General features: G+C 62.5%; 2 protein-coding genes across 2 annotated transcripts in view; one reads left to right on the top strand and one right to left on the bottom strand.

The window, feature by feature from the left end:
* Window positions 1-1,001: 1,001 nt before the first annotated feature.
* GTPBP1 (GTP binding protein 1) lies at window positions 1,002-19,574 on the top strand. The gene is made up of 12 exons (XM_004675653.2): window positions 1,002-1,193; window positions 3,680-3,791; window positions 9,164-9,344; window positions 9,815-10,163; window positions 11,572-11,695; window positions 12,361-12,475; window positions 13,683-13,827; window positions 13,912-14,094; window positions 14,625-14,760; window positions 15,194-15,372; window positions 16,470-16,670; window positions 17,570-19,574. Exons 1-12 carry the CDS (start codon window positions 1,002-1,004, stop codon window positions 17,660-17,662), a joined length of 2,010 nt encoding a protein of 669 aa, XP_004675710.1. The 3' UTR covers window positions 17,663-19,574.
* Window positions 19,575-20,261: 687 nt separating this feature from the next.
* SUN2 (Sad1 and UNC84 domain containing 2) overlaps window positions 20,262-23,577 on the bottom strand; it is a 14,239-nt gene continuing 10,923 nt past the window's right edge. Inside the window, exons 14-17 of the mRNA XM_012735123.1 lie at window positions 23,238-23,447; window positions 22,947-23,114; window positions 22,622-22,714; window positions 20,262-21,701 (exon numbers count right to left, since the gene is read on the bottom strand). Coding sequence (XP_012590577.1) covers window positions 21,588-21,701; window positions 22,622-22,714; window positions 22,947-23,114; window positions 23,238-23,447 — 585 coding nt within the window. The 3' untranslated portion in view covers window positions 20,262-21,587. The remainder of the gene's footprint in view (window positions 21,702-22,621; window positions 22,715-22,946; window positions 23,115-23,237; window positions 23,448-23,577) is intronic.

The following is a 23,577-nucleotide window of genomic DNA, read 5'->3' as shown; positions in this document are numbered from 1 at the left end:
GTGTCCCTGGGTTGCATGCTAACAATTTCATCAGGATTTTCATATTTTTGAAACAAAAGTTGAAGGAATTCAAGACACTAACTGTGGACTGAGGTGTTTTGGACTAGGGGCTTTCCACAGTTGAGGACACTCTGGAAGCAACTCCCCCAAGATACGACATGAACAGGCTCTAGGTTTTGCCTCATAACTCACAAATGTGGTGAGGTGCTCTGGCCTCCTTCGGCCAGTTGCTTGTTTGTTCTTGTAATTACTCACAAATACTGTGGAGGCTGTGAATGGAGAATTCTGCCTAAGGTCAGCGTTAACTTCCTTACTCTGGCTGCTACAGTATTCCAGGCATCGATCCTACTACGAAAATTGCCTGGAGATTGCCAGCACGTGGGCACTGGACCTTCCAGCCGCTGCCTCCAGTCACAGAGTGGAGTGGGAGGCGCCTTGCGCAGTTTACTATCTTCGTGGGCGGGAGCCGGGGGCGCGCGGGACACATCTGACGACCAGATTGGCCCTTGCACCTGTCTGTCATCGGCGGGCTCTCCCGCCGATTGTTTTGCGGTGCGATTTGGAAGCTGAGCACCGCCTCTGGAAACAAGGGAGGGAGGGAGGGGCGACGAGGGTAAACGTTGGATTTCTCCCCTCATTGGGTGGCTGCTGTGTCAGTCATGCTCTGCGCGACTGCGGTTGGCGGGAAGGCTCCGGCAGGTAGCGTGGACACGGGGCTGCCCCTCCCGAGCCGCGATCTCGCGCGTGACGTCTCAGACATTTGTTGTTGGGGTTTGAGCCTCATGAATTATTCATCAGGTACTTGAAAGGGCAACAGCGATTGGTGGCGGAGAGGCCTGGTCGATTGTTTCTTAGCTAGAGATACGTGTCACCCGCTACGCGACTGGAGAAGTTTCGCATAAATTATTCTGACGAGAAATGGGGCGGGGTGATGCATAGATTAGGCAAATGAGCCCGGGAGGGAGGGGAGGCCGGCTACGAATTAGCCTAAGTTATTAAAGATGGCGGCGGAGCGGAGTCGCTCCCCGATGTTGTCGCCGGTCCCGGCCTCTATGTTCGCCCCCGAGCCCACCTCCCCCGGGGCGGCCAGGGCTGCGGCGGCGGCTGCCCGGCTCCACGGCGGCTTCGACTCGGACTGCAGCGAGGACGGCGAGGCGCTCAACGGCGAGCCGGAGCTGGACCTCACCAGCAAGGTAGGCCCGGGCGCCGGTGGCCGCGCCGAGGGGACCTGGCGCCGAGGGGGCCGGCGGCGGGGCCGAGCCGTCTCCCGGGTAACGGCGGGGGCGGGAGGCACGGATCCCGCCCCCTCCCCGCGTGCGGGACGCGTGGGGACCTCAGGGCGAGGGGCGGCCCCCGCATCGCCCTACCCCGGCGGCGCCGAGCTGGCTGCCCGCCTCCCGCCGAGATCTGTACCCCCCGGCTCCGCCACGTGGAACGGGCGTGGGGGGGGGCGCCCGAGCCCGCTGCTCCGCGCTGTGCCACCTGCGCCCGGAGCCGAGAGCCGCCCTCTCCCTGCAGTGCCCCGGGCAGCCGGGGGTCGGTGGCAGCTGGCGCCGGGGAGCGGATGCACTGGCTTCAGGTAGTCGAATGGGGAGGGAGTTCAGCTGCGACTCTTCCTGGTGTCGGGTGAGGAAACAGAAAGTAACCGGTCTGTCGGGGAGAAGGAGCCCGAATCCGCCCGAAACCAAATTGAAAGATGGACATGACCCAGAATCTCGCCGTGCTGGCGATGGAACCTCCACTTGTATGAATGGAATAATGAAGGACGTTTTCTATCACGTCTTCTGAGCTCTCGGTAGGCAGGAATGAAGGGCTGGCTCACTTTCTGCTTGGTGTGAGAGATAAAAAAGTAAGTATGAGATGACTGGCATTTTGAAAGTGCTTATCGTGGCTAAAGGAAAAAATGCCTGCTAGGGAGTCAGATAAGCCGGCTCCCATTCTCCTGCCCTGCTCTATGAAAGGCCCTGTGACCTTGGGAAAGTTTCTTAACCTCTCAGTTCTCCAGCTACATCATCTTTTAAATGTGGATGCATCTTAATGAGAGCTGCAGCTCACACACTGGTCTAATGCCTGCTGCACACTCCTCGCCAGTGTTTGAAGTGACTGTGCCCCTGATAATGCCCTGCGCAGTGTGTGCCATAATTGCAGACGGTTATCGGGCTGTGAAAATGATTGTGACTCGCTCATAGTCGGTAACAGCAAACTTCTTCGAAATCTGGCCCAAACTGGCAACCAAGTTTCAGCTGCTCCCTCTGCCTCTAGCCTCAGCTGTGCACTGGAACAGCAAACAGCGCTCTGGCTCGAGCAGTGGTCCTGTCTGGGAGGACCACTACCACAGTGAGGATGGCCACACTCAGTGAGAGGGACGGTCAGGGGAAAGATGAGGCAATAAGATGAAATGCCGAAGAACCCAGGTTACAAGTACAAACTCTGATGAGTCAGTGCAGGAAATTGTAAGCGATTCACTTGACTCAAAAGCAGACAAACTGGGTGTGGATTCATGGTCCAGGTGCTGAAGAAACCTGGAAATTGCAAGGCAGTGTTGCAAAGAGAGGAGCGCCTGCTTTTCCGGACTGGCTTTATTTAATGTTCCAGGGTAGGAAGTGTGAACTTCACCCCTGCAGATGGCAGGCCTCCCCACGATTTCACAGCTGGGAAGCTTAGGTATATAAATACTGACCGTATTGAAAAGAAACACTGAGAGTGTGGTGGGGGAGAGTGGGGAAGGGTTGAGCAGACTGACAGGAAAAGAGTAGCAATTCTTCAGTTTACACACTTGCTACAATTACATGCGGAGCCCCTAGGCTCCCAGAGCTCCCAAAGGCACAGACTGGCAGCGGGGAGGTTACTCCCAGAAGGTTTTTCCTGAAATGACTGGGTGAAGAAAAGTAATTACCACTTACCCAGCTGTGGACTAGGCTCTGTATGTTACCTTTCATGGTCTTTACAGCGGCCTTAGGACTCAGATCCGTTCTGTAGATTGACAAACTGAGAGGCAGAGAGGTTAATTTCTTTGTCCAAGGTCACATGAGTGGTTAGAGACTGGAATCTGATACTCCTGTTGGTAAATGAACCGCAAATAAGTGGTGGACACTTTAATGTTATTGGCAGGAATCTACAAAGTGGTGGCGCTCCTGCCCACCTTGGTGGCTGTGGTGATTTGTCAATGAAGGGACTTGGAGCAGATTTACTGCCACTTCCTAAGGAATCAAGGTAGCCATGGCGAGCTGGACCAGAACTCTTTTGCGATCATGGGAGCCGCTGGCCTTGGGTGGAGGGCATGACAGTACGGGAGGTCTCTGTCCTGTGACTTTCCAGAAGCAGCCGCAGGTAGAAGCTGTGTGGATGGGAAGCTGCTCCCTGATTTCAGTCCACAAGGAAGAGAGAGCCTCGGTTACGGTGGCTCCTGCCCCACTGGTGAGCCGCTGAGGGCGGCTGCACACACCCCCTCTTTGCTGCGGGTGTGCTTCATACATCCTCCTTGGAGTAGAGCCCCTAACTCACTGGAGGCCTTGGGTGCAGAGGCTGTTCCTGGAGAGACAGGGAGCCGCGAGGGGGCTGCGGAGCTATTTTAGGTTAGGGTCTGTGGGTGCATAGGGTCTTGGTTAGGCTGTTGACTTGCTTTGGCTCTGGTGCTCTTCCAGTAAGTGCGGTCCTAAGGCTTTGGTTTCTCTTCTAGCTGGTTCTAGTGAGCCCTACATCAGAGCAGTATGACAGCCTACTTCGGCAGATGTGGGAGAGGATGGACGAGGGATGCGGAGAGACCATTTATGTCATTGGGCAGGGATCAGGTGAGCATAGTTTTCCTTTCACTTTATTTTAAAAACTATTTAGAGCACATTTTCCCCTCTGTTATCAGCTTTCCCTGTCCGTGTGTCTGCCTGGCAGTCATTCCTTAGTGTCCACAGAACTGTTTGGGAGGACTCAAGGTGCAAGGTGATAATGTTAATTCTTACCTTAGTGATCCTAATGTGTTTGCCTTTAAGGTTCACTTTCCAAGCCCTTTTACAGGTGCTTCCTTTCTACCTTCTGCACTTTCCATTTGCATAAAGGGAAGTCAGACACAAAGCCAGGAAACTTCTTGTCTAAGGTAATAGAGCAAGTCCCTGCTCTGCCTCCAAGGAAGCCCGCCCCAGGCAGTACAGATCCCATTGCTACTTACCTGCTGCTTAGCAGAGAACTGTGATTCTTCTTCCTTCAAGTTGGCAGCAAAGGGTCTACCCAGAATGCCTCTGTCCAGCTGATCTACCTTGGCCCAGGTCGCATTGACCGTTCAGTGTGGCTAGTTGCGATAACACAGCTCCCTCTCCTCGGGAGACACGTGGGCTTATACCAACCATCCTGGCAACTGGATGTTGTTTCTAGCACACGGATCTTGTGCCAGTGGCCACTGGCTTGGAGCAAGACTGCCTCCGTCCAAGACAGAAGCCCAGGTTATTGCTTGGGCTTTTTTTCCCCCCTACTTTTTACTCTTACAACGAGGCCTGCTTACCCTCATCTTCACCAAGGTCTTTGCTGAACTGACAGCAGGGCTTGTTAATTATTCTGAATGTGGTCTGTACCGGAACCCGTGTTTGGCAGCTTGGGAGGGCACCCAGGGTGGGGGCCTCAATACCTCACTCAGGGACTGCTTCTCTGCTAAATGTATGACTTGTAAAGACCAGTAACACTTCTTCCTGGGTCTGAGTTTTAAGGGAGACAACCTCCAAGTCATTCTTCCATTATTTAACAGATATCCCATGTAAGTAACTTTAAGAAGTTGATACTGTTGCAAAGCAACAGCTATTTAGTCTAGTCTCTGTCTGAAGAAGGAGAGTTGGCATGTACATTGTTAACTTCACCAGAAAGAAGTGCTTGGAATCACAGGAGGCTGGGAAGACCGGCCTTCCCTCCAAACACTGCTCTGCCTTCCTCTGAGACTCATATCTCTCCTCTCCTTTCTGTTTTGGCTGTCACCTCCCCAGTTTTGGGTCTTATCACCTAAAGAAGGAATGGACAGAGAGCTAGGCAAGTCAAGAGGTTATTTGTCAAGAAGAAAGGGAGCTGGCCAGCGCTGCCAGCCGCCACAGATACCAAGGCGCGCTGGGGTCAGAAGTGCCACTGCGCTTGGTGACTGGGGCGCCGGCGCCTCGTGCAAGCCCAGTGGCAGGTGCACACCCGCCTGCTGTGAGAGGGTGAGCCGCTTGGAGATCGCCGTCTGCTTGTGGCTTTGAGACAGCGCATCTCAGCTGCCTCAGCAACCAGGTTCTCAAGACCCCAGTCTTCTTCCTTTGTAACCTGGCCTTCAAGGGAATTCTGTCATGCATTTTACTACCAGTTGACCCTGCCAGCCAAGTGCAGATGTCAGACGTTAATTAACACCTCCACACGCCTAGGCATTACCCTTGCCTAGGCATTACCCTTGCGTCTACCCACTGGGTACTATTAGATTGTGGTGACTCCTTCCTGCTGGAATCTTTGGAGGTAGAAAGGGAAGCTAACTAGTTAAACCTGTCGGACATCAAAAAGAATGCTAAACCAGAGGTGAGGACCCCCGGGGGGCAGCTTCATCCTGGCTTTCCTGTGTCTGCCTGGTGCCTCCCCTCTGTCCTTTCTTCATCGGTAAAGTGGAGGTGATGGCATCCTCCCACCCTCCCGCAGACACTTGGTGGGTAAGTCAGGCTATAAAGGACGCGTTAGGCACGAGCCGGGCTTACTTGTTGGCCCAGGCCTGGAGACTGGCCGGTCTGAGTGTGCCTGTTGGCTCTTTCCTCGTCTTAACTGGGCATAAGCACCGCACCTGCCGGGTGCGTCTCAGTGCAGATCTGCGCGTGGGTGGGAGTTCCCTGGTGAAGGTGTTCACTGGTATTAGTAGCTGTTAGTTGTAGCAATTTTTTATGAGTTTCGGTTTCTTTCAAAAAGAAACTTTGTTTATTCTTCAGATACTAAGTTGTGGCTTCTTTTATTTTTTAACTTTTGACAGGATGTATTAGGAAGAGGAGAAAGGAGAGATGAGGCTCCTGCATAGACATAGGCAGAGCTGCTGCTCTGATCAGTGACCGTCTAAGGGTTAACCAGTCAGGGAGCTGCGAGTGTTTGTGGAATGCCAGGAAAGGCTTCAGAGCAGAGGTACCCCGAGTTGGTTCTGATGAATAACGGAGTTTTCAGGTACAGAGAGGCAGGAAAGCCACAGGCACAGATGCATTGGTGAGGGGAGGGCCTCTGTCCACCAGTAGGGACTCTGGAGGGGGGTGCAGACTGATGGGCAGCGCCGGGGCAGGAGCATGGACAGGTAGGCAGGGCCCACGTTCCTGGGGCTTCAAGGGTCATACCAGAGAGTTTAGACTTTGATCCTCAAAGTTCCAGAGCCTTCGCTGCATGGCAGGCCAGAGGGCGCACACCGGGTCAGTCTCCTGGTGGGATGTGACGGGGGTGGACTTTTGAGGCTTTGCTCCTGGGCCTTCTCTTCGGCGCCCTCCTGCCCTGATTCTGAGAGCTCAGCTGGCTGTGCGTTTGGAAACCCCTCAGCCATGTGGCCCCCGTTTGCATTGTACAAATGCTTGAGGGCTTGACGCGTGAAAGACACCTCACGGTGGCCAGAGAGTGTGTGAGGGCAGGCGTGGCCCAGACGCCGCTGCCCAAGGACACGCCATTAGGCTCATGTGTGGTGTCGAGCAGAACGGCCACGCTCGGGCGGTGGAGGTGCTCCAAGGGCCCGTGGCGCAGATACCTCCTGACAGGCGGAGAGCCGGAAAGTGCTGGGAGCCGAGGCTGTGGTGACCAGCCTGCACTGGGGCAGAACCTGGGGGCGGGGATGTGGCGTAAATGGAGAACTAGAGCTGAGCAGCTGGGCCTGGCCTGGGCTCAGAAGCAACGTCAGAGCGTGCTGGCGAAGCGGCTTCCACTCATGTCTGTGCAGGGGTGGACAGAGACAGGACTCTGAGGCCTTAGGGCTTGTTGTGGCAATTCCGGCAGAATAAGGCCCGGAGTTGGGTCGGCAGAAGGAGGAGAAAAGGGCAGAGACAAAGCTGGGGGGAGCGGGAGTGGCGTGGTGAGGAGCAGGGTGGCGTGAGCACCAAAAGGTGCCCGCCAGAGGGGGAGCTAGTCGCCAGAGGGGGAGCCAGTCGGAGCAGAGAAGGCTCCTGTAGAGTCCCGGCCAGCGAGGCCCCTGTGTTCTCTCCCAGGCCCTGGTTTCTGTCTAGCCTGCTGCTGTCAGGACCCAGACTGTGATGTCCGCCTCAGGGTGGCCGTGAGGGACTCAGGTGCTGGTGCTGCTTTTGCTGCTTTTGTTTCAAAAGGGTGACAGGCTTCTGGGAGTTATATCATCCAGGCAGTGGGAAATGCAACCTGGAACTCTGCGGAGAGGACCATGCTAGCAAGGTCTTCTGTTTTTTGTTGTTGTTGTTGTTTTGTTTTATTTTTTTTAAGATTTATTGCATTTGTTTATGCATGTAAGAACAGAGTCATGGGGGTGGGGGTGAGAGAGCTCATCAGACAGCGGGGCGCAGAACAGGCAGATCTATTGAAACACACTGCTGAGGGGAGCAGGGGAGACAGGAGAGGGCTGCTGCACCCTGTGGGCCACTCCTTGGCTGGGGATCGAACTCAGGCAGCAGTGGCTGCCGACAGACAGCTTCGTTGTGCTGAGAGTGAACCTCTAGGCCACCAGGGAGGCCCTGGACAATGATTGTCTTCTGCAGTTTTCAGAGTGACACTTGAAGTATTGGGTGAGATGGCTGACGGTGATGTCCAGAGCACAGAGACGAGCGTGTGGGCTGACCACTGGGCAGACTGGCCTGCAGGGCCCGGAGCAGGAAGGGGTGGGTGGAGAACTCAGGAACCAGACACAGGGAGGCGATGGAGAGAATAAGGAAGCTGGGTGGGACGGAAGTGCTTCAGGAAGCCGGCTGGCGGTGGCCTAGGAAGGGCAGAGAGGCTAGAAGGCTGCCAGTGACTCAGGACTGGTTTATCCGTCTCTCCTGTGTCAACAGCTTGGCAGGTCCCAGGGAAAACAGTCAATCAGGGGTGCTGGGAGAAGGGGAGCCCTGCTCTCGAGCAGGGGCATGGGAAGGGGCCCGTCGCCCTGTTCATGGCTCAGGAACAACCTGAACTTGTTGGGGAGGGGAGGAGGAGAAAGCTTGGCAAGGCCTTTGGGGGGTGCTCAAGGAGAAAAGGCTGCGCACGCTTTGGAGGCTCAGCCAGGACTGCGGGGTGTTTGTCTGAGGCAGGAGGCTGGAGGGGAAGTGAGGTTGTCCGTGGGGGACCTGGCCCCGGCAGGAACCCTGGCGTGGTGGCGCTCGGGAGGCGAGCAGCCGGCTGGCCCGGCTTGCTGTTGACTCCCTTGCACATCCTGCGGTCAGACTCGCTTTCCCAGCTCTGGCTGGGTGTGTCACCTGAGCCACCTCAGTTGAACATCTGCCCCTGAAGCCATCCTTAGCTTCTCTCCGCAGGGGTCTTTGTCTCATGCCCACTTCCCCTCTTGCCTGGAGTATTAGGGTTGCTTCCCGACGGGCCCCCCTTTCTGGTCTCTCACTTGCCAGTGCACGCTTTATACCGCTCCCAGGAGATCTCTGTCCCCGCAGGGGCTGATCTGTCGCCCCCTGCCCACCCCGGGCTTGCCCTCACCTGACACGGGCTCGGCTGCTTGCAGCCTTTGGCTGCTGGGTCGCCGCTTCGCCTGTCCTGCGGCCGCCGCCACACACGTGGCCCCAGTGCTGTGCTCTGCGCTTCGCTCCTCGGCCCGCTCTTTCCTCCTCCCTGCAGCCCCGTGTTCACCCTGGGAGTCAGCCTCCCGCGAAGCTGTCCTCAGCGTCCCCAAGCAGTGCTGGTGGCTCACGCTTTACATCCTCTCTGTGCCGTTCTGTGGCGGAGCGACAAGCTATACTGCCACTAATTAACCTCCTGTCTGTCTCCCGCTGGGCTGGGAGATCGCTAAGGGCCCCTGTATTCCCGGGCCGCGGCGTGAGGCTTGGCATAAACCCGAGGAGCGCCCCAGTGGGCACTGTGAATTAATGAGCCCGCTGCGTAATGGGCAAGCCCGTGGCAGAAGTTAAACTCTGGTGCCCCGGGTTCTGGAGTGCCAGGTGGAGGGGACCTTGCCTTTCCCGAGTGCCCACATGGGCCTTTGGTGGCATGGTGGGCTGGCGGACTCGTCGGCAGGCTGAAGTTCGGGCTCTCTCCCCAGACGGGACTGAGTACGGGCTGAGTGAAGCCGACATGGAGGCCTCCTACGCCACGGTGAAGAGCATGGCGGAACAGATCGAGGCCGACGTCATCCTCCTGCGGGAGCGGCAGGAGGCAGGCGGCCGTGTGCGCGACTACCTGGTGCGGAAGCGAGTAGGCGACAATGACTTCCTGGAGGTCAGGTAAAGCGGCGTCGGGACAGCCAGGGCCCCGCGGCCGGGCCTTGGGGTCTGGGCCTGCGCGGCAGCGTGGGGACGGCCCGGCCTAGTGCGTTAGCAGCGCCCTCCGCTCCTGCCCCTTACTGAGGCCGGAAGGGGCCGGAGAGACGATGGCTCTGCTCTGTCTAGTCAGCGCGCCGTCCCTGAGAGTGTCCGTCTGGGAGGAGGGAGTGCGGCCAGCAGCCATTCTCTGGCCCTGTGCGGGCCTGTTGCTTCCCCACCAGCCTAAGGGTCGGTCGTGGGAGCCACATCTGTGTTCCCTCCACTTGGCTCCTGTCCTTGGAGAAGGGGAGTGAGGGGAGAAAGCTGTCATGGTGGGAGCCCAGTGTCGCTCGCTGGGGACAGCTTCGGGGGTGTTCCCAGTATTCTCACCTGTGGGGTTCACTTGCGCACCTGCGAACTCTCACACGGACCTGTGATTCGTGTACACGCAGGGTAGCAGTGGTGGGCAACGTGGACGCCGGCAAAAGCACACTTCTGGGGGTCCTGACTCACGGGGAGCTAGACAATGGCCGCGGCTTTGCCCGCCAGAAACTCTTCCGCCACAAACACGAGATCGAGTCCGGGCGCACCAGCAGCGTGGGCAACGACATTCTGGGCTTTGACAGCGAAGGCAACGTGGTGAACAAGCCAGACAGCCATGGGGGCAGCCTGGAATGGACCAAGATCTGCGAGAAGTCCACTAAGGTGATCACCTTCATCGACTTGGCTGGCCACGAGAAGTACCTGAAGACCACGGTCTTCGGCATGACTGGCCACCTGCCTGACTTCTGCATGCTCATGGTGAGTGTGGTGCTGGCGGGAGCTGCGACCGGGGCGCCCACCGAGCAAGGGTGGCAGGCTGTGCAGGGATGCCCGCTGAAGCCTCCCGTCGCCTCCGGGGTGCCCCTGACCTGTCCCCTGGGCCAGGCCAGGCGGAGCTCCTTGAAGTAGACCCACAGGGCATTGCCAACCACTCTTATTCTTCACTGGGGCCTTGGGGAGGGTTCTTGGGGGCAAGTTTACAACCTTAGAACTAGAGGACTGGGTTACTCTGAGGAGGTGAGCCCTGGGGAGGGGGCGGGGGAGAGCCCGGACAGTGGTCACGAGGGCCTGAGGATCACGCTCCTCCGAGGCCCATGGGCCTGCCTCGGGCTCCTCGTGCCTGAAGGTGGAGGCAGCTGGGGCCGCCCTGGCTCCGGGAGAGCTCAGTCCCAGGCAGCTCCCGGGTAGTGGAACTGCAGGGGAAGGGAGCAGAGACGCTCCGGAGCCCGTCACTAAGCTTGCTTTGGCCCCGTTGATCTCCCTCTGGACACGGGGGTCTGCAAGGCCTCAGCCTTGATACAGCTTCACAGACAGACCGCAGCAAGCGAGTGCTCCCTTGGCGAGTCCTCGCTGAAGCTCCTCCCCCTTCCCAGTTGTGGTGTCTGGTGACGAGTGTCATAAACACACGCATCTGTTCAGGGCAAGCTCCGTCACGTTGCCCCTCAAACAGGATCTCGGGGAGCTCTCCCTGGCTCTGCCTTGGACGCTGGGGTCTGCGGCCTGCCCCCCGGCCCCCGAGCTTTCCAGCCGCCCTGCAGGCATGTTGGGGAGTGTTAAAAGCCAGCTTCAAGGGGCTTCTCTAGGGCCCACCGTTGGCGCAACCAGCTGAAGAGCAGCACTGTGAAGCCAGCCACAGCCCAAGTCTGATCCCGGGCAGGAGTGACCCACAGAGCCCAGCAGACCGCCCCTGTCTCCCGCTGCTCCCCGCAGCAGTGTGCTTCACCTGTCTGCCTGATCTGCTCCCGCTCTGTCTCTGGTGAAGCCTCTTGCCGCCCCCGCACCTCCTGCCACCATGGCTTGGAGGCTGTGCCCTCAGCCCACCAGAGCGCCCCTTTTCCTCAGTACCACACGAGTGTGGCACCTGCTGTGTCAAACTGGTCTCCTGTGGTGATACTTAAAAAGTGTCAGTTCTGGGATGGACTAGTGACAGTCACAACAGCCGCCCTTGCCTGACAGTTCCTGACAGGCTGCCTGTGGTTGGTTGTCTGTCGTCTTCATTGTTTGTAAATCTCAGATTTTGATGAAACGCATCTCTGAAACTGGGCACGAGCTGCCCACCCAGCTTCCACCTCCAGCCGGTGTCCCCCCCCCCGTGTCCTGTTCCGGAGCCCCTGTGCCGCCAGCAGCGACCTCCGGCTCCAGGACCTGACTGCTGTCTGTCGGGCAGGTGGGCAGCAACGCTGGCATCGTGGGGATGACCAAGGAGCACCTGGGCTTGGCGCTGGCGCTCAACGTGCCTGTCTTCGTGGTGGTCACCAAGATCGACATGTGTCCTGCCAACATCCTGCAAGGTGAGTGGCGCCTCCTGATGCTCGAAGATGGTTGGGGGTGGCCACCCGCCCCCACCCCCGCCCCGCGCCAGGCTGCGGCCCCGCCTCCTGCTGGTCCACCCTTGGTCTGAGCATCGCCGTGAGTTACCTCCTGCTCATTGTTCCTTCTGGTTCCAGACGCGGGGCTCTCGAGCTCCCTCTCTCCGCCTGGCCCCAGCTTCACCCGCCCAGCTGGGTGTCCGGGGAGCCGTTGGGCAGCGGCCGGGCTTCCCTGCACCTCTGTGGGGGCGGAGATGCGGAGGTGCGTCCTGCGGAAGTGTCCTGAGGGCCTCTGCGGGTGTCTCGGGGGCCTCGAGGTCCTTTTGTCAGGAACTTTTTCCCAAGAAGCAGAGCAGCCTGGGAAAAGTCCTTTCTTTCTCATGGACCCCAACCCCTTGCCGGGTGCAGGTTGCGTCCTGGGTGCTGAGAGCCCTGGCAGGTGTCAGACTCGTCACCTCAGCAAACACCTGTGTTCTTTCTGTGCTAGCGGTGCGTCCACACCCCAAGTTCCCTTCCTTGCGGTTTCTCTGGGCCTGGAGGCAGGTAACACTGGTCCAGCTCGGCCCTGCTTGCGCTGCTGACGGGCGCCTGCCCTGAGCCTGGCCAGAGGGAAGGCTGTACCTGACTGTGTCTGTTTCACCTTTAAGAAACGCTGAAGCTGCTGCAGCGCCTGCTGAAGTCTCCGGGCTGCCGGAAGATCCCGGTGCTGGTGCAGAGCAAGGACGACGTGATCGTGACAGCCTCCAACTTCAGCTCTGAGAGGTGAGGGCGGCGCCCGGCGGGAGCCAGGGCGTGCTCTGGCGGGCCGTGGGGTCTCGCCGAAGCCTCTGCTCAAGCCTGCAGGGTGGGGCGTCCCGGGCTCCGCACGGCCCGCATGCCTGCGGTACTCAGTGCCCTGCTCGGTGGCACCGGGGTGCTGTCGCCTTCCCTGCGGGCTCCTGCCAGGGCCTGCGGTGCGTGGGAAGCTGCGCTGGCAGGCGCAGGGGCACGTGGTGACGGGCGCTGCTTTCAGACCGTTGCTGCTCAGAAGTGCCCGATCAGGCCTCGGGTAGTTTGGCGCGCACCGATTTCTCTCCTTGATCCCCTTGGTACTTGAGGGGTGCTTTGTGCCGCGCTCCTCGCCGACGCGTCGAGGAGCCGGAGTTGACTCGGGATACTCGGCGCACCCCCGCTCCTGGGCCCCAGGCGCGGCTGGTTCCCGTGCCGCTGTGCGTCGGGCTGCTGAGGCACCACTCGGGGCTCCGTCTGGAGCCTGGGGTGGGGCCCGGGGTGCTGCCTGGCCCGGCCTGTGGCTCTGCTGGGTGCCGGCTTCACTGCCAGCTGTGGGCCAGCAGAGGGGCTCCTGGCAGCCAGCCCTGCCAGAACACTTCCCCGTGTCCGTTCTGTCTGGCCAGCACTGGGTGCGGAGGTGAGCCTGCCGGTGTCCGTGGCAGGAAGCCAAAGGTAGTCACTCCCCTGTGCCCGGAACTTTCCCAGGAGCGAGGCTTTCCCCGACGGAGGGCGGTAGAGGTCGGCTCTGTCGGGGGAGAGGTTCTGGGAGCCCAAGGAGGGAGCTGGTAGGAGGGTCGGACACTCGGGGCAGAGCGCACCGAGCTTTCCGGAGGCAGGGACGGTTCCTTGGTCAGGCGGGCATGTGGGGCTGGACGCCAAACAAGCCTGCACACGCGGGCGCGGTGGGCGGCGGGCCTGGCCGTCCCCGGCCGGGGAGCCTGGCGCGGTTGGGGCCAGCGTGTGTGCTTTCCACGAGGCCGTCGTGAGCCCCAGCACGGGGTCACAGACAGCCCCTCTGCAGCGGTTTGCTCCTGGACACAGCTCTGCCCAGGGTCGCGGGGGCTGGGCAGCGAAGCGGGGCCCTGGGGCGGGCGAGGGTGGGGCCGCAGCAGCAGCTCCCCAGGATCTCCTGGGCGCCCTGCGCCTGGCCGGGAGCCGGCGCCTGAGCCCCCTTCCTTTCTCTTCACTCTCCGCTTAGGATGTGCCCGATATTCCAGATCTCCAACGTCACGGGCGAGAACCTAGATCTGCTGAAGATGTTCCTCAACCTGCTCTCCCCCCGCACCAGCTACCGGGAGGAAGAGCCCGCGGAGTTTCAGATCGACGACACCTACTCCGTGCCGGTGAGCGCTCGGGGCGTGAGCGGGGCCGGGGGCCGGGGGAGGCCCGAGTAGGGTGCGCTCACTGGCCCGGGGTTGTCTCCACAGGGTGTGGGGACAGTGGTGTCGGGGACCACACTGAGGGGCCTCATCAAGCTGAATGACACGCTGCTGCTGGGCCCAGATCCCCTGGGCAACTTCCTGTCCATTGCTGTCAAATCGATCCACCGCAAGCGCATGCCTGTCAAGGAGGTGCGGGGCGGCCAGACGGCCTCCTTCGCGCTGAAGAAGGTGAGTATTGGAGGCTTGGAGGCCAGGCCTGGGTCCACCGGGCTTCTCAGAGCCTGAGGACTTGTCCAGGACACAAGGCGCGTGAGAGCGGGGCCCAGGGCTGGCCCAGGCCTCTGCCCTGAGCGCTCTCCCCTGAGCAGAGGTCGGGGAGCCGCCTCCCTGCCGAGCAGAGGGTCCTTCTCCACAGGGGCGCACGCCCCACCCTCTTCCCGGCCCCCCTCTTCCCCGGGGACTGTGGTGAGTGCTGGCTCTGGCCGCTCACTTCCCCGCCAGGAAGCCAGCCAGAGCGTAGAGCTGCTCGTCCTTGCCCGCGTGGTCACCTCGCACTGCCCTCTGCTGCACCTGCGGCTTGCCATCCTGCGCCCTCTCGCCGCTCACGTCAGGCCCAGAGCACAGGCTGCTTCCTGCCTGACCCTCTCTTACCCTCGAGGCCCCCCGGTCGCGCTCCGAGGTCCTTGGCGCCGGAGGTCGAGGCGAGGCGGAGGGCCTGCCCAGAGGCCCCGGGGCCTGAGTGCGCCTCTTGCTTTCAGATCAAGCGCTCCTCCATCCGGAAGGGCATGGTGATGGTTTCGCCGCGCTTAAATCCCCAGGCATCCTGGGAGTTCGAGGCTGAGATTCTGGTCCTCCATCACCCCACCACCATCAGCCCACGCTACCAGGCCATGGGTAGGTGTCCCGGGCGCCGCCTGCCAGGGAGGTGTGACTCCCCTGGAGTATTCCGGTCACCTGGGCCCCCAGGTGTTGGCTTCAGCCAGGAGTCGGGGCTCCGCCCTGCGCAGCCACCCTGTCCCCCACCCCATGAGCGGCAGCGTCTGTCTCCGTCCTGCTAACGCTAAGTAGCACCGAGGCCCTGAGTGCCTCACTCAGCCCTGCAGCAAACTTCTGCCTAAAGCTGCTGTGCGCCTGCACTGAGACCAGGGTGCTGACCACAGGCGGGCGGGCCGGATCAGAGCGGGAGACGGGCGCTAGCCGGCGCCCGGGAGCGGGGTCTCACTGGCGAGAAATGTGGGCGAGGGGGTGGCCGGAGACGAGCCCCGAATAAGGCTGCTGGGTCACAGGCCACAGGGGCTCGGGCTGTCCTGACCGTTCTCCCCTGCAGTGCACTGCGGGAGCATCAGGCAGACGGCCACCATCCTGAGCATGGACAAGGACTGTCTGCGCACCGGGGACAAGGCCACCGTGCACTTCCGCTTCATCAAGACCCCCGAGTACCTGCACATAGACCAGCGGCTGGTGTTCCGGGAAGGCCGAACCAAAGCGGTGGGCACCATCACCAAGGTACGGCCCAGCAGACCCCCCTGGCCCGGGGGTGCCAGGGTCACACCAGTGCTGGCTGGGGAGGGCAGGCGCTGCTGGGGCTGCGTCGCCTCAGAGCCCTCTGGTAGGGGTGCAGGGTCACACTCCTCAGACGTCACTGCCCCACACCCGCCACCGAAACAGTCCCACCGGCCCACGGCTGGACATTCAGTCCTCAGCCGCGCTTAAGCCTTCTCTTTGGTTTTTTTTTTTTTTTTTAGATAATATCACTTTGGGTTTGTCTGTTCCTTTGCTCTGTTTCCTTGTGTCCACGAGAGTGAGATGATCTGCTTTGATCTTTCTCCTCGGACTTACTCAAGTAGCCTGCTCTGGTCCGGCCCCACCCTCTGTCCTCGATGGGCTTTGCCCGTGGCCTTGGGTAGGGGCACTTACAGGGGCGACTTGACCCCTGCACCATAGAGAGGGAAGAAGTGGCCTCAGCCCGTGTGACTTCTTGACTGGGCCTCGGACTGGCCTTAGCTCAAGTGACCTTCCTCGGGCCCAGCGTGGCGACCCTGGGGCTGCAGGGTGCGTCGGGGGGGGGGTTGCTGAGTCGCGTCCCGGAAGACCTGTTCGCCTCCGGTCCGACTGAGAGGGACGCGTGCCGTGGTGCCCCGGCCTCCCCTGCTCCTCTTGACAGCGAATGGCCGGCGGGGAGGCGCGGAGCTGGTCCCTCCTGTGGTAGCACTTGGGGTTTCTGGTTGTGCACTTCTGGCAGCTGAGACTTTCACCCTCTGAAGTGAAAGCCCGTCCAGACTCTTGCATGGGGCAGCCTGGGGCTGGGCTGGGGCTGGGGTGATGGTCAGAAGAGAACTCTGAGGTCAGCTTGTGGGTTCTGGGCAGGCTGGGCCCTGGCCTGGGTGCTTCCAATTGTCTCTGGGGAGAACAATCGGGACGGGACAGGGTGGATCTGGGCTGGGCTGAGGCAGGTGTGGTGGCCGCCCTGAGACACCCCCCTGTCTGTCACGGCCCTCAGCCATCGCCTCTGGGACCGGCCAGGCTGTCAGCGTGGTGTCACGGGGGACGGGGGCATGTCGCCACCTGCAGCCCCAGCCTCACCTCCCCCTTGGTTCTTGCAGCTCCTCCAGACCACCAACAACTCCCCCATGAACTCCAAGCCCCAGCAGATTAAAATGCAGTCGACGAAAAAGGGCCCCCTGGCCAAACGCGAGGACGGGGGGCCCCCCGGAGGGCCGGCAGTGGGGGCGCCGCCCCCTGGAGATGAAGGCTGCTCTCTGGGGTCCGCACAGCCGCCTGCGTCCAGCAGCCTCCAGCCGCAGGTGAGCACGCTGCCCGCTGCGGGCGCCCGGGCGGCCAGCGCCTGCCAGTCCCCGTGGGAGAGGCCCTGTGCCGCCTGCGCGGCGTGAGCCGTCTGTCCGTCAGGGCCAGCACCGTCTCCACGGGTCCTGACGGAGACCAGCGCTTGTTTTCAGTGCAGTAGCGGAGCAAGCGTCCGGCGTCTCCCTGTGATGGCCACGCTGTGAGAGCTGCCCCGCGTTCTCGCGTGCTGCCTCCCCCGGCGAGACGCCCCGAGCGAGGTGGCTCTCCTAGCGCACCCCCGCCTCGCTCCTCAGCCTCCTGCTGACCCTCTTCAAGGAGGGACGCTCCGCCCGGCCGCGTCCTTTCTAGCATCGAGCCTGTCCTCGGGCTCAGCGGTCCCGTCTCCCCGTTGTTAGCCGTGGCTGGCCCCTGCCCTCTGTGCTTCTCTGGAAGCTTCCTCATGCTGTTAGGCGTGGGGTCCAGCACCCTCAAAAAGGAGGGTGGTGGTGCTGGCCCTGGGCTGGGTTCTGTGTGGCCTGGCTGGCGCACAGCCTGCCCGCCCCTCCCCTGGCCACCCCGCTGCCGTCCTACCCCTGATGGGTCAGTTTCATTTTTTCTTTAAGGATTGATTTTTTTTCTATGCTTGTAAGAACTGGGGTACAGGCCAGAGGTGCATGGGGTGAGAGGATTCCCCAGAGACAGAGTGGGGAGCAGAACAGGCAGATCCACTGAAACACACAGCTGAGGGAGCAGTGGGGCGACAGGAGCGGTCTGTGCACCCTGCAGGTCACTCCCTGGCCGGGGGTCAAACGTGCTGCAGCGGCTGCAGGCAGCTTCATAGCGCTGCGCTTCAACCCGCTGCACCGCCAGGAGGCCCATGGTGGGCCAGTTTCTCAAGCTCCTCCTTTCTCTCTTTCAGCCCAAGCCCAGCAGTGGGGGCCGGCGACGGGGGGGCCAGCGTCACAAGGTGAAGTCCCAAGGGGCCTGCGTGACTCCTGCCAGCGGCTGCTAGGTCCCCCCACCCCCACGCCGGTCCCCAAGGACCCTCATACTCGGGGCCCTGCTCCACCAGACAGGCCAGCACCACTCTGACGCCCCCGCCCACCCCCAGGCCACAGCCGCGCCTCCTCATTTCCCTCACCCCCGTTTTCCAGGGGGGGTTGTAATTTATAAGCTGAGGAAGGTGGTCAGACGTCCAGAGGACTGACCATCTCCCTCCCTCTTCCTGTCTTCGTCTTCAGACACATTTTTTGTAATCTGGACGGGCCCTTCGTTTTTATTCTTTGTATTATCTCTGCCTGCGTGTCCGTGTGGGCGGGGCGCGGCGGCCCCTCTCCTCCGCCGCCCCGGCCTGTCTGAGGGGTGACCCTCTGGGACTGAGGGGAGCTGCAGCACCCGCTGCCTTGGCTCACTCCGCTCGGGCCCCTCCAGCGCCGGTCTCGGGGCGTTCACAGGGCAGAGGGGCGGCGGCCTCTTTCCTCTCCTGGTTTTTCCTCCACCCAAGACAGGTAACGCCAAAAGCTCCTAGGCCGTAACCTGTAGCTGTGTGGCAGGGGTGGCGATGATTGCAGGGCTCTGCCCGCCCCAGCTGACCCTTGGCGTTGACCCAAAGACAGCGGACAGCTTTCCTCCCCTTGGAGACAATCCCGCGTGTGCCCCACCAGGGGCTGCCTCCTGTGGTCTCGGGCTCCGAAGCCCGCAGGCCCGGCACTGGTGACCGAGCGGGGGCCGGCAGTGGTGAGCTGCCCCTTCGGCTGGGCTTTGTGGTGTCCCCTGTGCCGCTGAGGAGCCGGCACCCCGCCCCGCTTGCTCCCCAGTACGGAAGTGTGAGGAGGACAGGTCCAGGGTAGCAAAGAAAAACTTTCAGGCCCAACAGAGCATTAAAGCCTCTGGAAGAATCACTGCTGGGGTGGGGGTGGGGGTGGGCTGCGCGGGCCAGGGGCGGCCACGTGGGCCGTGAGCCAGCCTGGGCTGAGCTGTGGCTGGTGGCGAAGATACATCCCCGCGTGCGGGGCAGACACCCAGCTGGCTGGGTCCTCCCCAGCCTCGCCGCCCCGCCCCCATCCTTCCCTTTGCCTCCAAACTACTGGCCCCCTCCCCCCCCCAGCTCTTTCTAGTGACCACTGACCGTGGCTATGGGCCAACCAGACCAGCACACAGATTAAAAGTTGGTTCAAGTTGCCAGAGTCCTCTCCCCTGCCAGGCCCGCCCTCGGGCAGGCGCCAGCGCCCAGGACCCCCCCTCCCCCGCCGGGCGGCACAGTGACGCCCACGACCTCGCACCTGTCCCAGCAGGTGGAGCCGCAGCCGGGCGGTGGGTGGTGGGCAGTGGCCGTGGCGCGAGCACCGGGTATGATGGGCCCTTCGCTCTCGGGCCTCTGGGGCCCCCGGCCAGGGCCGGGCTGGGGGCTCGTGGCGCCAGCTCTGCTCCCCGGCTGGCCGGCTCTGAAGCCAGCAGTTACCACCTGAGGGGCGCTGGTGGCCCCTCAGCTGAGGGAGCAGCTCGGGAGCACAGTGTCACCAGCGGGCTTGTTCCCGGCCCCTCCCGGCCTGGGCCTCTGCCCTCTCTGACCACTGGCCACTGCCCTTTGGCTCTGGCTTGATTACAGGGGCTGCTGCCCCCTGGTGCCTGCGTGACAGGAGGACTGCAGTCCCCGTTCCCCCGCAGACTGGGCCCCGACAGCCTCGGGGGCGGAAACGTAGCTCTGGCCCACAAGCACAGCCGCCGACGTCAGAAACCGCCCCCACCTGGCCTTTGCCCCCCCCTCGGGCTCTGACATCCTGCCGGCAGGCCCACTCCTGCTGGCAGGGGCTGCGTGGGCTGCCCTGGACGACCAGGTCCCCTGCTGGCCTCGGCCCAGCGCTCCACCCGGAACAAGACACCAGCCCTTTTGTAGCTGACTGAGAATAAAGTTGTTACTCTGACGGCTCGGTGACCAGTCCCGCCCCGTCCTTGCGTCCGTACCAGTGCTGTGTCTTCCGTGGGCCAGGGCGGCGCGTCGGCTTCTCGGCCGCCTTGGTGCAGAATAAGTTACCGGGATATGCAGTGTCTGGTTGGGGTCAAGTGTTGTGGGGAGGCAGTGAGGTGCTGCGGGGTCACGGGACTTGGACGGAGGGCGCGGGGGGTGCACCCAGGCACCCAGCCCTGCCTGGCACTTGTTGGTTGGGGCCACTTGGGGAGTTGAAGTGGTGCTAAATGCAGGGTGGGGGAGGGGAAGGGACACCCAGCTGAGGTGTTGAGCGTGTGACCCACACCCCACGGGACCCCTCCTGTGGTGGCTCACCCCCAAACCCGCCCTACCTCTTCCTGCCTTTATCTCCTCAGCTGCGCTGGGGCCGGCCCTGACCAGACGCCAGGCCAGGATGAGGCAGGCAGGGCCTGCCTGTGTGGCGCTGGCCCCTGGAGCCCTGTGCTGAGCCAGACTGCTCCCCTCAGATGCTGACTCCTAAGGAGCCACCTCTTTTGAGGGCGCCCTGTGCTGGCGCAGGCACGCGGGGTAAAGGATGAGCCTCGTCACAAAACGACGCGGTCCGGAGGAAGCAGGTAAATTGGGCTACAGATATTCTGTTTTCCCAAGAGCAGCGACCAGTAAGAACCACGCACTCCTGTAATCCCGGACATAATTTATTTTTTGCATAGGCATAAATTAGAATCTGGAGGTAAAAAACTAAGAACCGACAGTGCAGCATTTGTGACAGGAGAGCATGGGGCAAAGCTGGTTGTCTGGGGGCGGAGGTGGGAGGCGGGTGGACACCTCCCTGCCGGCCTGGCCCTCACTCTAGCCCAGCCCTGCCCTCCCCTCCCCCGGGCCAGAACCAGCCATGTGGCTGGAACCTTCCCCCCAAGCCCCCTCCAATATAACCCAGTGCCCCACAGAACGGGGCTAGGAGTTAAGCCTGTAGCTTATCAGTTAAAAAACAGACCTTGAAAAATATGTACATAATGCAGGAGAACCTGCTGGATCCAAGAGCCCTGCCCTGCCCCTCCCGCCCCCTCCCCCAGCCCCTGCCCAGCCGTCCCCACAGATGAGCCAGAAGGAGAGAGTCCAAGCAAGAGCAGAGAGGCCGAGGGTGAGGCCCGCTTGCGTCGGTGGGCTGGCGGATGGGGCCACCCCGCAGTGCAGCCAGGCCTCCCGCTGGACAGCGGGAGAGCTCCGGGCTCCCCCACCCTCTGAGCTGGTGCCAGGTGACGCCGTCATGGAGGGGGTGGGCTGCCTGCACCCCCGGGAATGTGACTGTGCTTCGGGGACAGGCAGGTTCTAGCGAGAGTGGGGAGCAGTGTGCGCCTCCGTCCCAGTGTCAGGAAAGAACATTCGCCCTGGTCCCCCAGCAGGAGGGGCTCATTCAGGGCTGCACCCCTGGTCCCCCAGCCATACAGACAGGGACCCTCAGGGGCCAGACCCTCGGGTACAGGGAGCACAGAGGTCCCCTCGAGCCCGGACAAACAAATACAGTGTATGGCGGCTCTTCAGGAACCGCCTTAGTGGGGGCACCCGTCTGCTGGAGGAGCCGCTCCCCCTGCCTGGAGCTTCCTGCTGGCGGGCTCCGCCCCGTGCACCCTCCTCCCCAGGGGCCTTCCGGTAGGTGCGGGCTCGCCTGCCACACCCTGGCGCCTCCCACGGGTCGCTCCTCCACCTCGTGTGGGCAGCTGGCTCTCACAGCCTTTGCAGGAACTGGCCACCCTGCCTCAGCCCAGTATGCTACATATTTACACCCCCTGATGGGAAGTAAAGGCGGTGCCTGGCGCGAGGAGACAGACGCAGACAGACGCGGCGCCTGCCACTGGCGGGGGCCGGCCTGTCCGCAGAGTGGGCGGGCAGCTCACTCGCGCCTGGATGAGCAGAGCAAGCGTGTGGCGGCGTGGCCAGGGCGCTGCCCACCCTCCGGAGAGGGCGGCACCTGCTGCGAGGCTGGACCCGCTGGCGGCACGGGGGGCGGCTAGTGGGCCGGCTCCCCGTGTACCCTGAAGCGGTAGATGCAGGTGTACTCCGGGTGGCCCCAGTTGGTCAGGATCCTCAGCTCCACCACCTGGTACGTGGCCATCTGTGGGTCCTGGGTGGAGAAGGAGGGTCTGCGGTGCCTCAGAGCCTGGGACTCAGGAGCAGAGAGGACAGGCCCTTTCTGCACCCCCACGGGCCTCACTGCGGAGCCGCTTCCGGCTTTGGGGGGAGGGCCTCGGACCTCACAAACACAGCCGCGGGCCAGCCCGGTGTGCCTGGCTGCCAGTGGACGGGGCGCCTCCCTGGAGGCGCGGCCGAGTCCAAGGAAGAGCCCCGTTCCAGAGCCTGCTTGCTGTCCCTCTCGATTTCGCACTGGGGGTTTTTCCTCCATGCCCAGGAGGCGCCAGCTCCGGGGAAAAGCTCAGCCCTGGTCCTCGGGCACAGCGCTCCGCAGTGCCCCTGGCCTCCGCCTCGCCCCCACAGTGCTCCCCGAGGAGCCCCAGCATCCTGGGGCTCCCCTCCCCCTGGCAGCCTGGCGGCCTCCACCTCTGTGCCGGGTCTGTGCCCTGACTGCCCCTCGGCAGCCGCCGCGCCAGCCACGCTGCCTCCCCTGCCCGGCGCCCAGCCCGGGGCCCGGGGCGCCCCGCTGTCTCAGGCGTGGCGTCAGCGTCACATTGACACGCGGCCGCAGTGCTCGTCCCACCAGACGGCAGCGTCACCGCTGCCTGCAGGGCATTGCCCGTCCTGGGGCTGAGCCCTGACCCTGCTAGCAGCACAGCCAGCCTCCCGGCCCCCTTCCTGCGGCTGCCCTCACCGGCTCACGCTGGGGCCCCACACAGGGCGCCCTGGCTGTGGCCAGAGTGTGGGCCGTCAGCCCTAAGGGCCCTCTCCCTGGTCTGCGGGGTGTGGCTACCCGGGAGCTGTGGCCTCAGGCTCTGAACACCCAGGGCCTGCCGCAGGCTCCAGCTTGGAAGCCACCTGCAGCGTGGGTGAGAAGGGGAAGCCGCCTCCCCACAGCAGGAGATACGGTACCTGGAAGTAAAACGTCTGGATGGGCTCCCCGTCCTGGTCGTAGGTGAACTGGCCAAGCAGTGTCCCCTCCTGCTGCAGGTCCTCGTCAAACCCCTGAAGACAGCGGAGGTTGGAAGGGGGTTCCCGCCCTTCCTCCGCCCCGGCCCCTCCCCCCGCGGGGCTGGAACAGTGGGCTGGGAGGGCGGCGGGGCTGTGGCCTGGAGCACTGGCCTGCCCGCTGGCCCGACAGCCCGTTCAGCTCCTTGGGGCTGGTTCCTCCAGCGAAGACGGAGCCCCTTACTCTCCCTGGAGGCCCCTCCTGCCCGGCCCCGGGTCGAGCACTCACGTAGATGGCAAAGTCCTTGGGGGCGCTGGAGATGGTGCTGTTGGGTGACAGGGACTTGGGCACGTGCTCTAAGGTGGCCGCCGTGGGGCGGATGCGGGCGGACAGGCGGACCACGGCGAAGCCCTGGGGCCCCTGGAAGGCCCAGCAGTTCCCTGGGTGCACGTCTGGCTGGAGGGCAGGAAAGCGGGGTCACAGTTGCAGCGAGCCAGCCACGGCCCAGCAGGAGGGGCGTTGCGGCTCGGTGGTGGCTCAGCATGCTGGGGGCCCCTGCTGCCCTCGCGGGGCGCCCACCTGGAGGATGACTCGGGGTGACTGGGAGTGGTACCACAGGGGGATGCCGAAGAGGCTGAGGAGGGCCGTCTTGGTCTCATAGGTCTCGGAACACCGGGTGCTGACAACGCTGGCGCCTGAGAGGAGAGGGCAGCTGGAGGGGCAGCTGGAGGGGCAGCCGGGCACCGGCCACCGGCAGGCGGGAGGCCAGACGAGCAGCCGAGCTGCGGGTCAGGGGAGCCGGGGGGGTTGCGGCCGCGGCGGCCCAGGGAGGGCCTGTGCTCCCAGCTGGGGACTAGGGCGCAGCCTCAGGCCGGCCCAGCCCGCGGAGCAGCCTGAACATCAGCTCTCCTGGGGGCCC

The sequence above is a fragment of the Condylura cristata genome, unplaced genomic scaffold, assembly GCF_000260355.1.
Source record: "Condylura cristata isolate star-nosed mole 26May11 unplaced genomic scaffold, ConCri1.0 scaffold00004, whole genome shotgun sequence".
Taxonomy (NCBI): Eukaryota; Metazoa; Chordata; class Mammalia; order Eulipotyphla; family Talpidae; genus Condylura; species Condylura cristata.
Note: the sequence above shows the minus strand (reverse complement) of the source record. Positions and strands in the feature narration are given on the sequence as shown.

Excerpts from the sequence above, each read along its gene's own strand:
- GTPBP1 (XM_004675653.2), top strand. The coding sequence starts at position 1,002 with ATGGCGGCGGAGCGGAGTCGCTCCCCGATGTTGTCGCCGGTCCCGGCC. Across the intron at positions 3,792-9,163 it reads TGTCATTGGGCAGGGATCAG|ACGGGACTGAGTACGGGCTG; the intron begins GTGAGCATAGTT and ends CTCTCTCCCCAG. Across the intron at positions 12,476-13,682 it reads TCCAACTTCAGCTCTGAGAG|GATGTGCCCGATATTCCAGA; the intron begins GTGAGGGCGGCG and ends CTCTCCGCTTAG.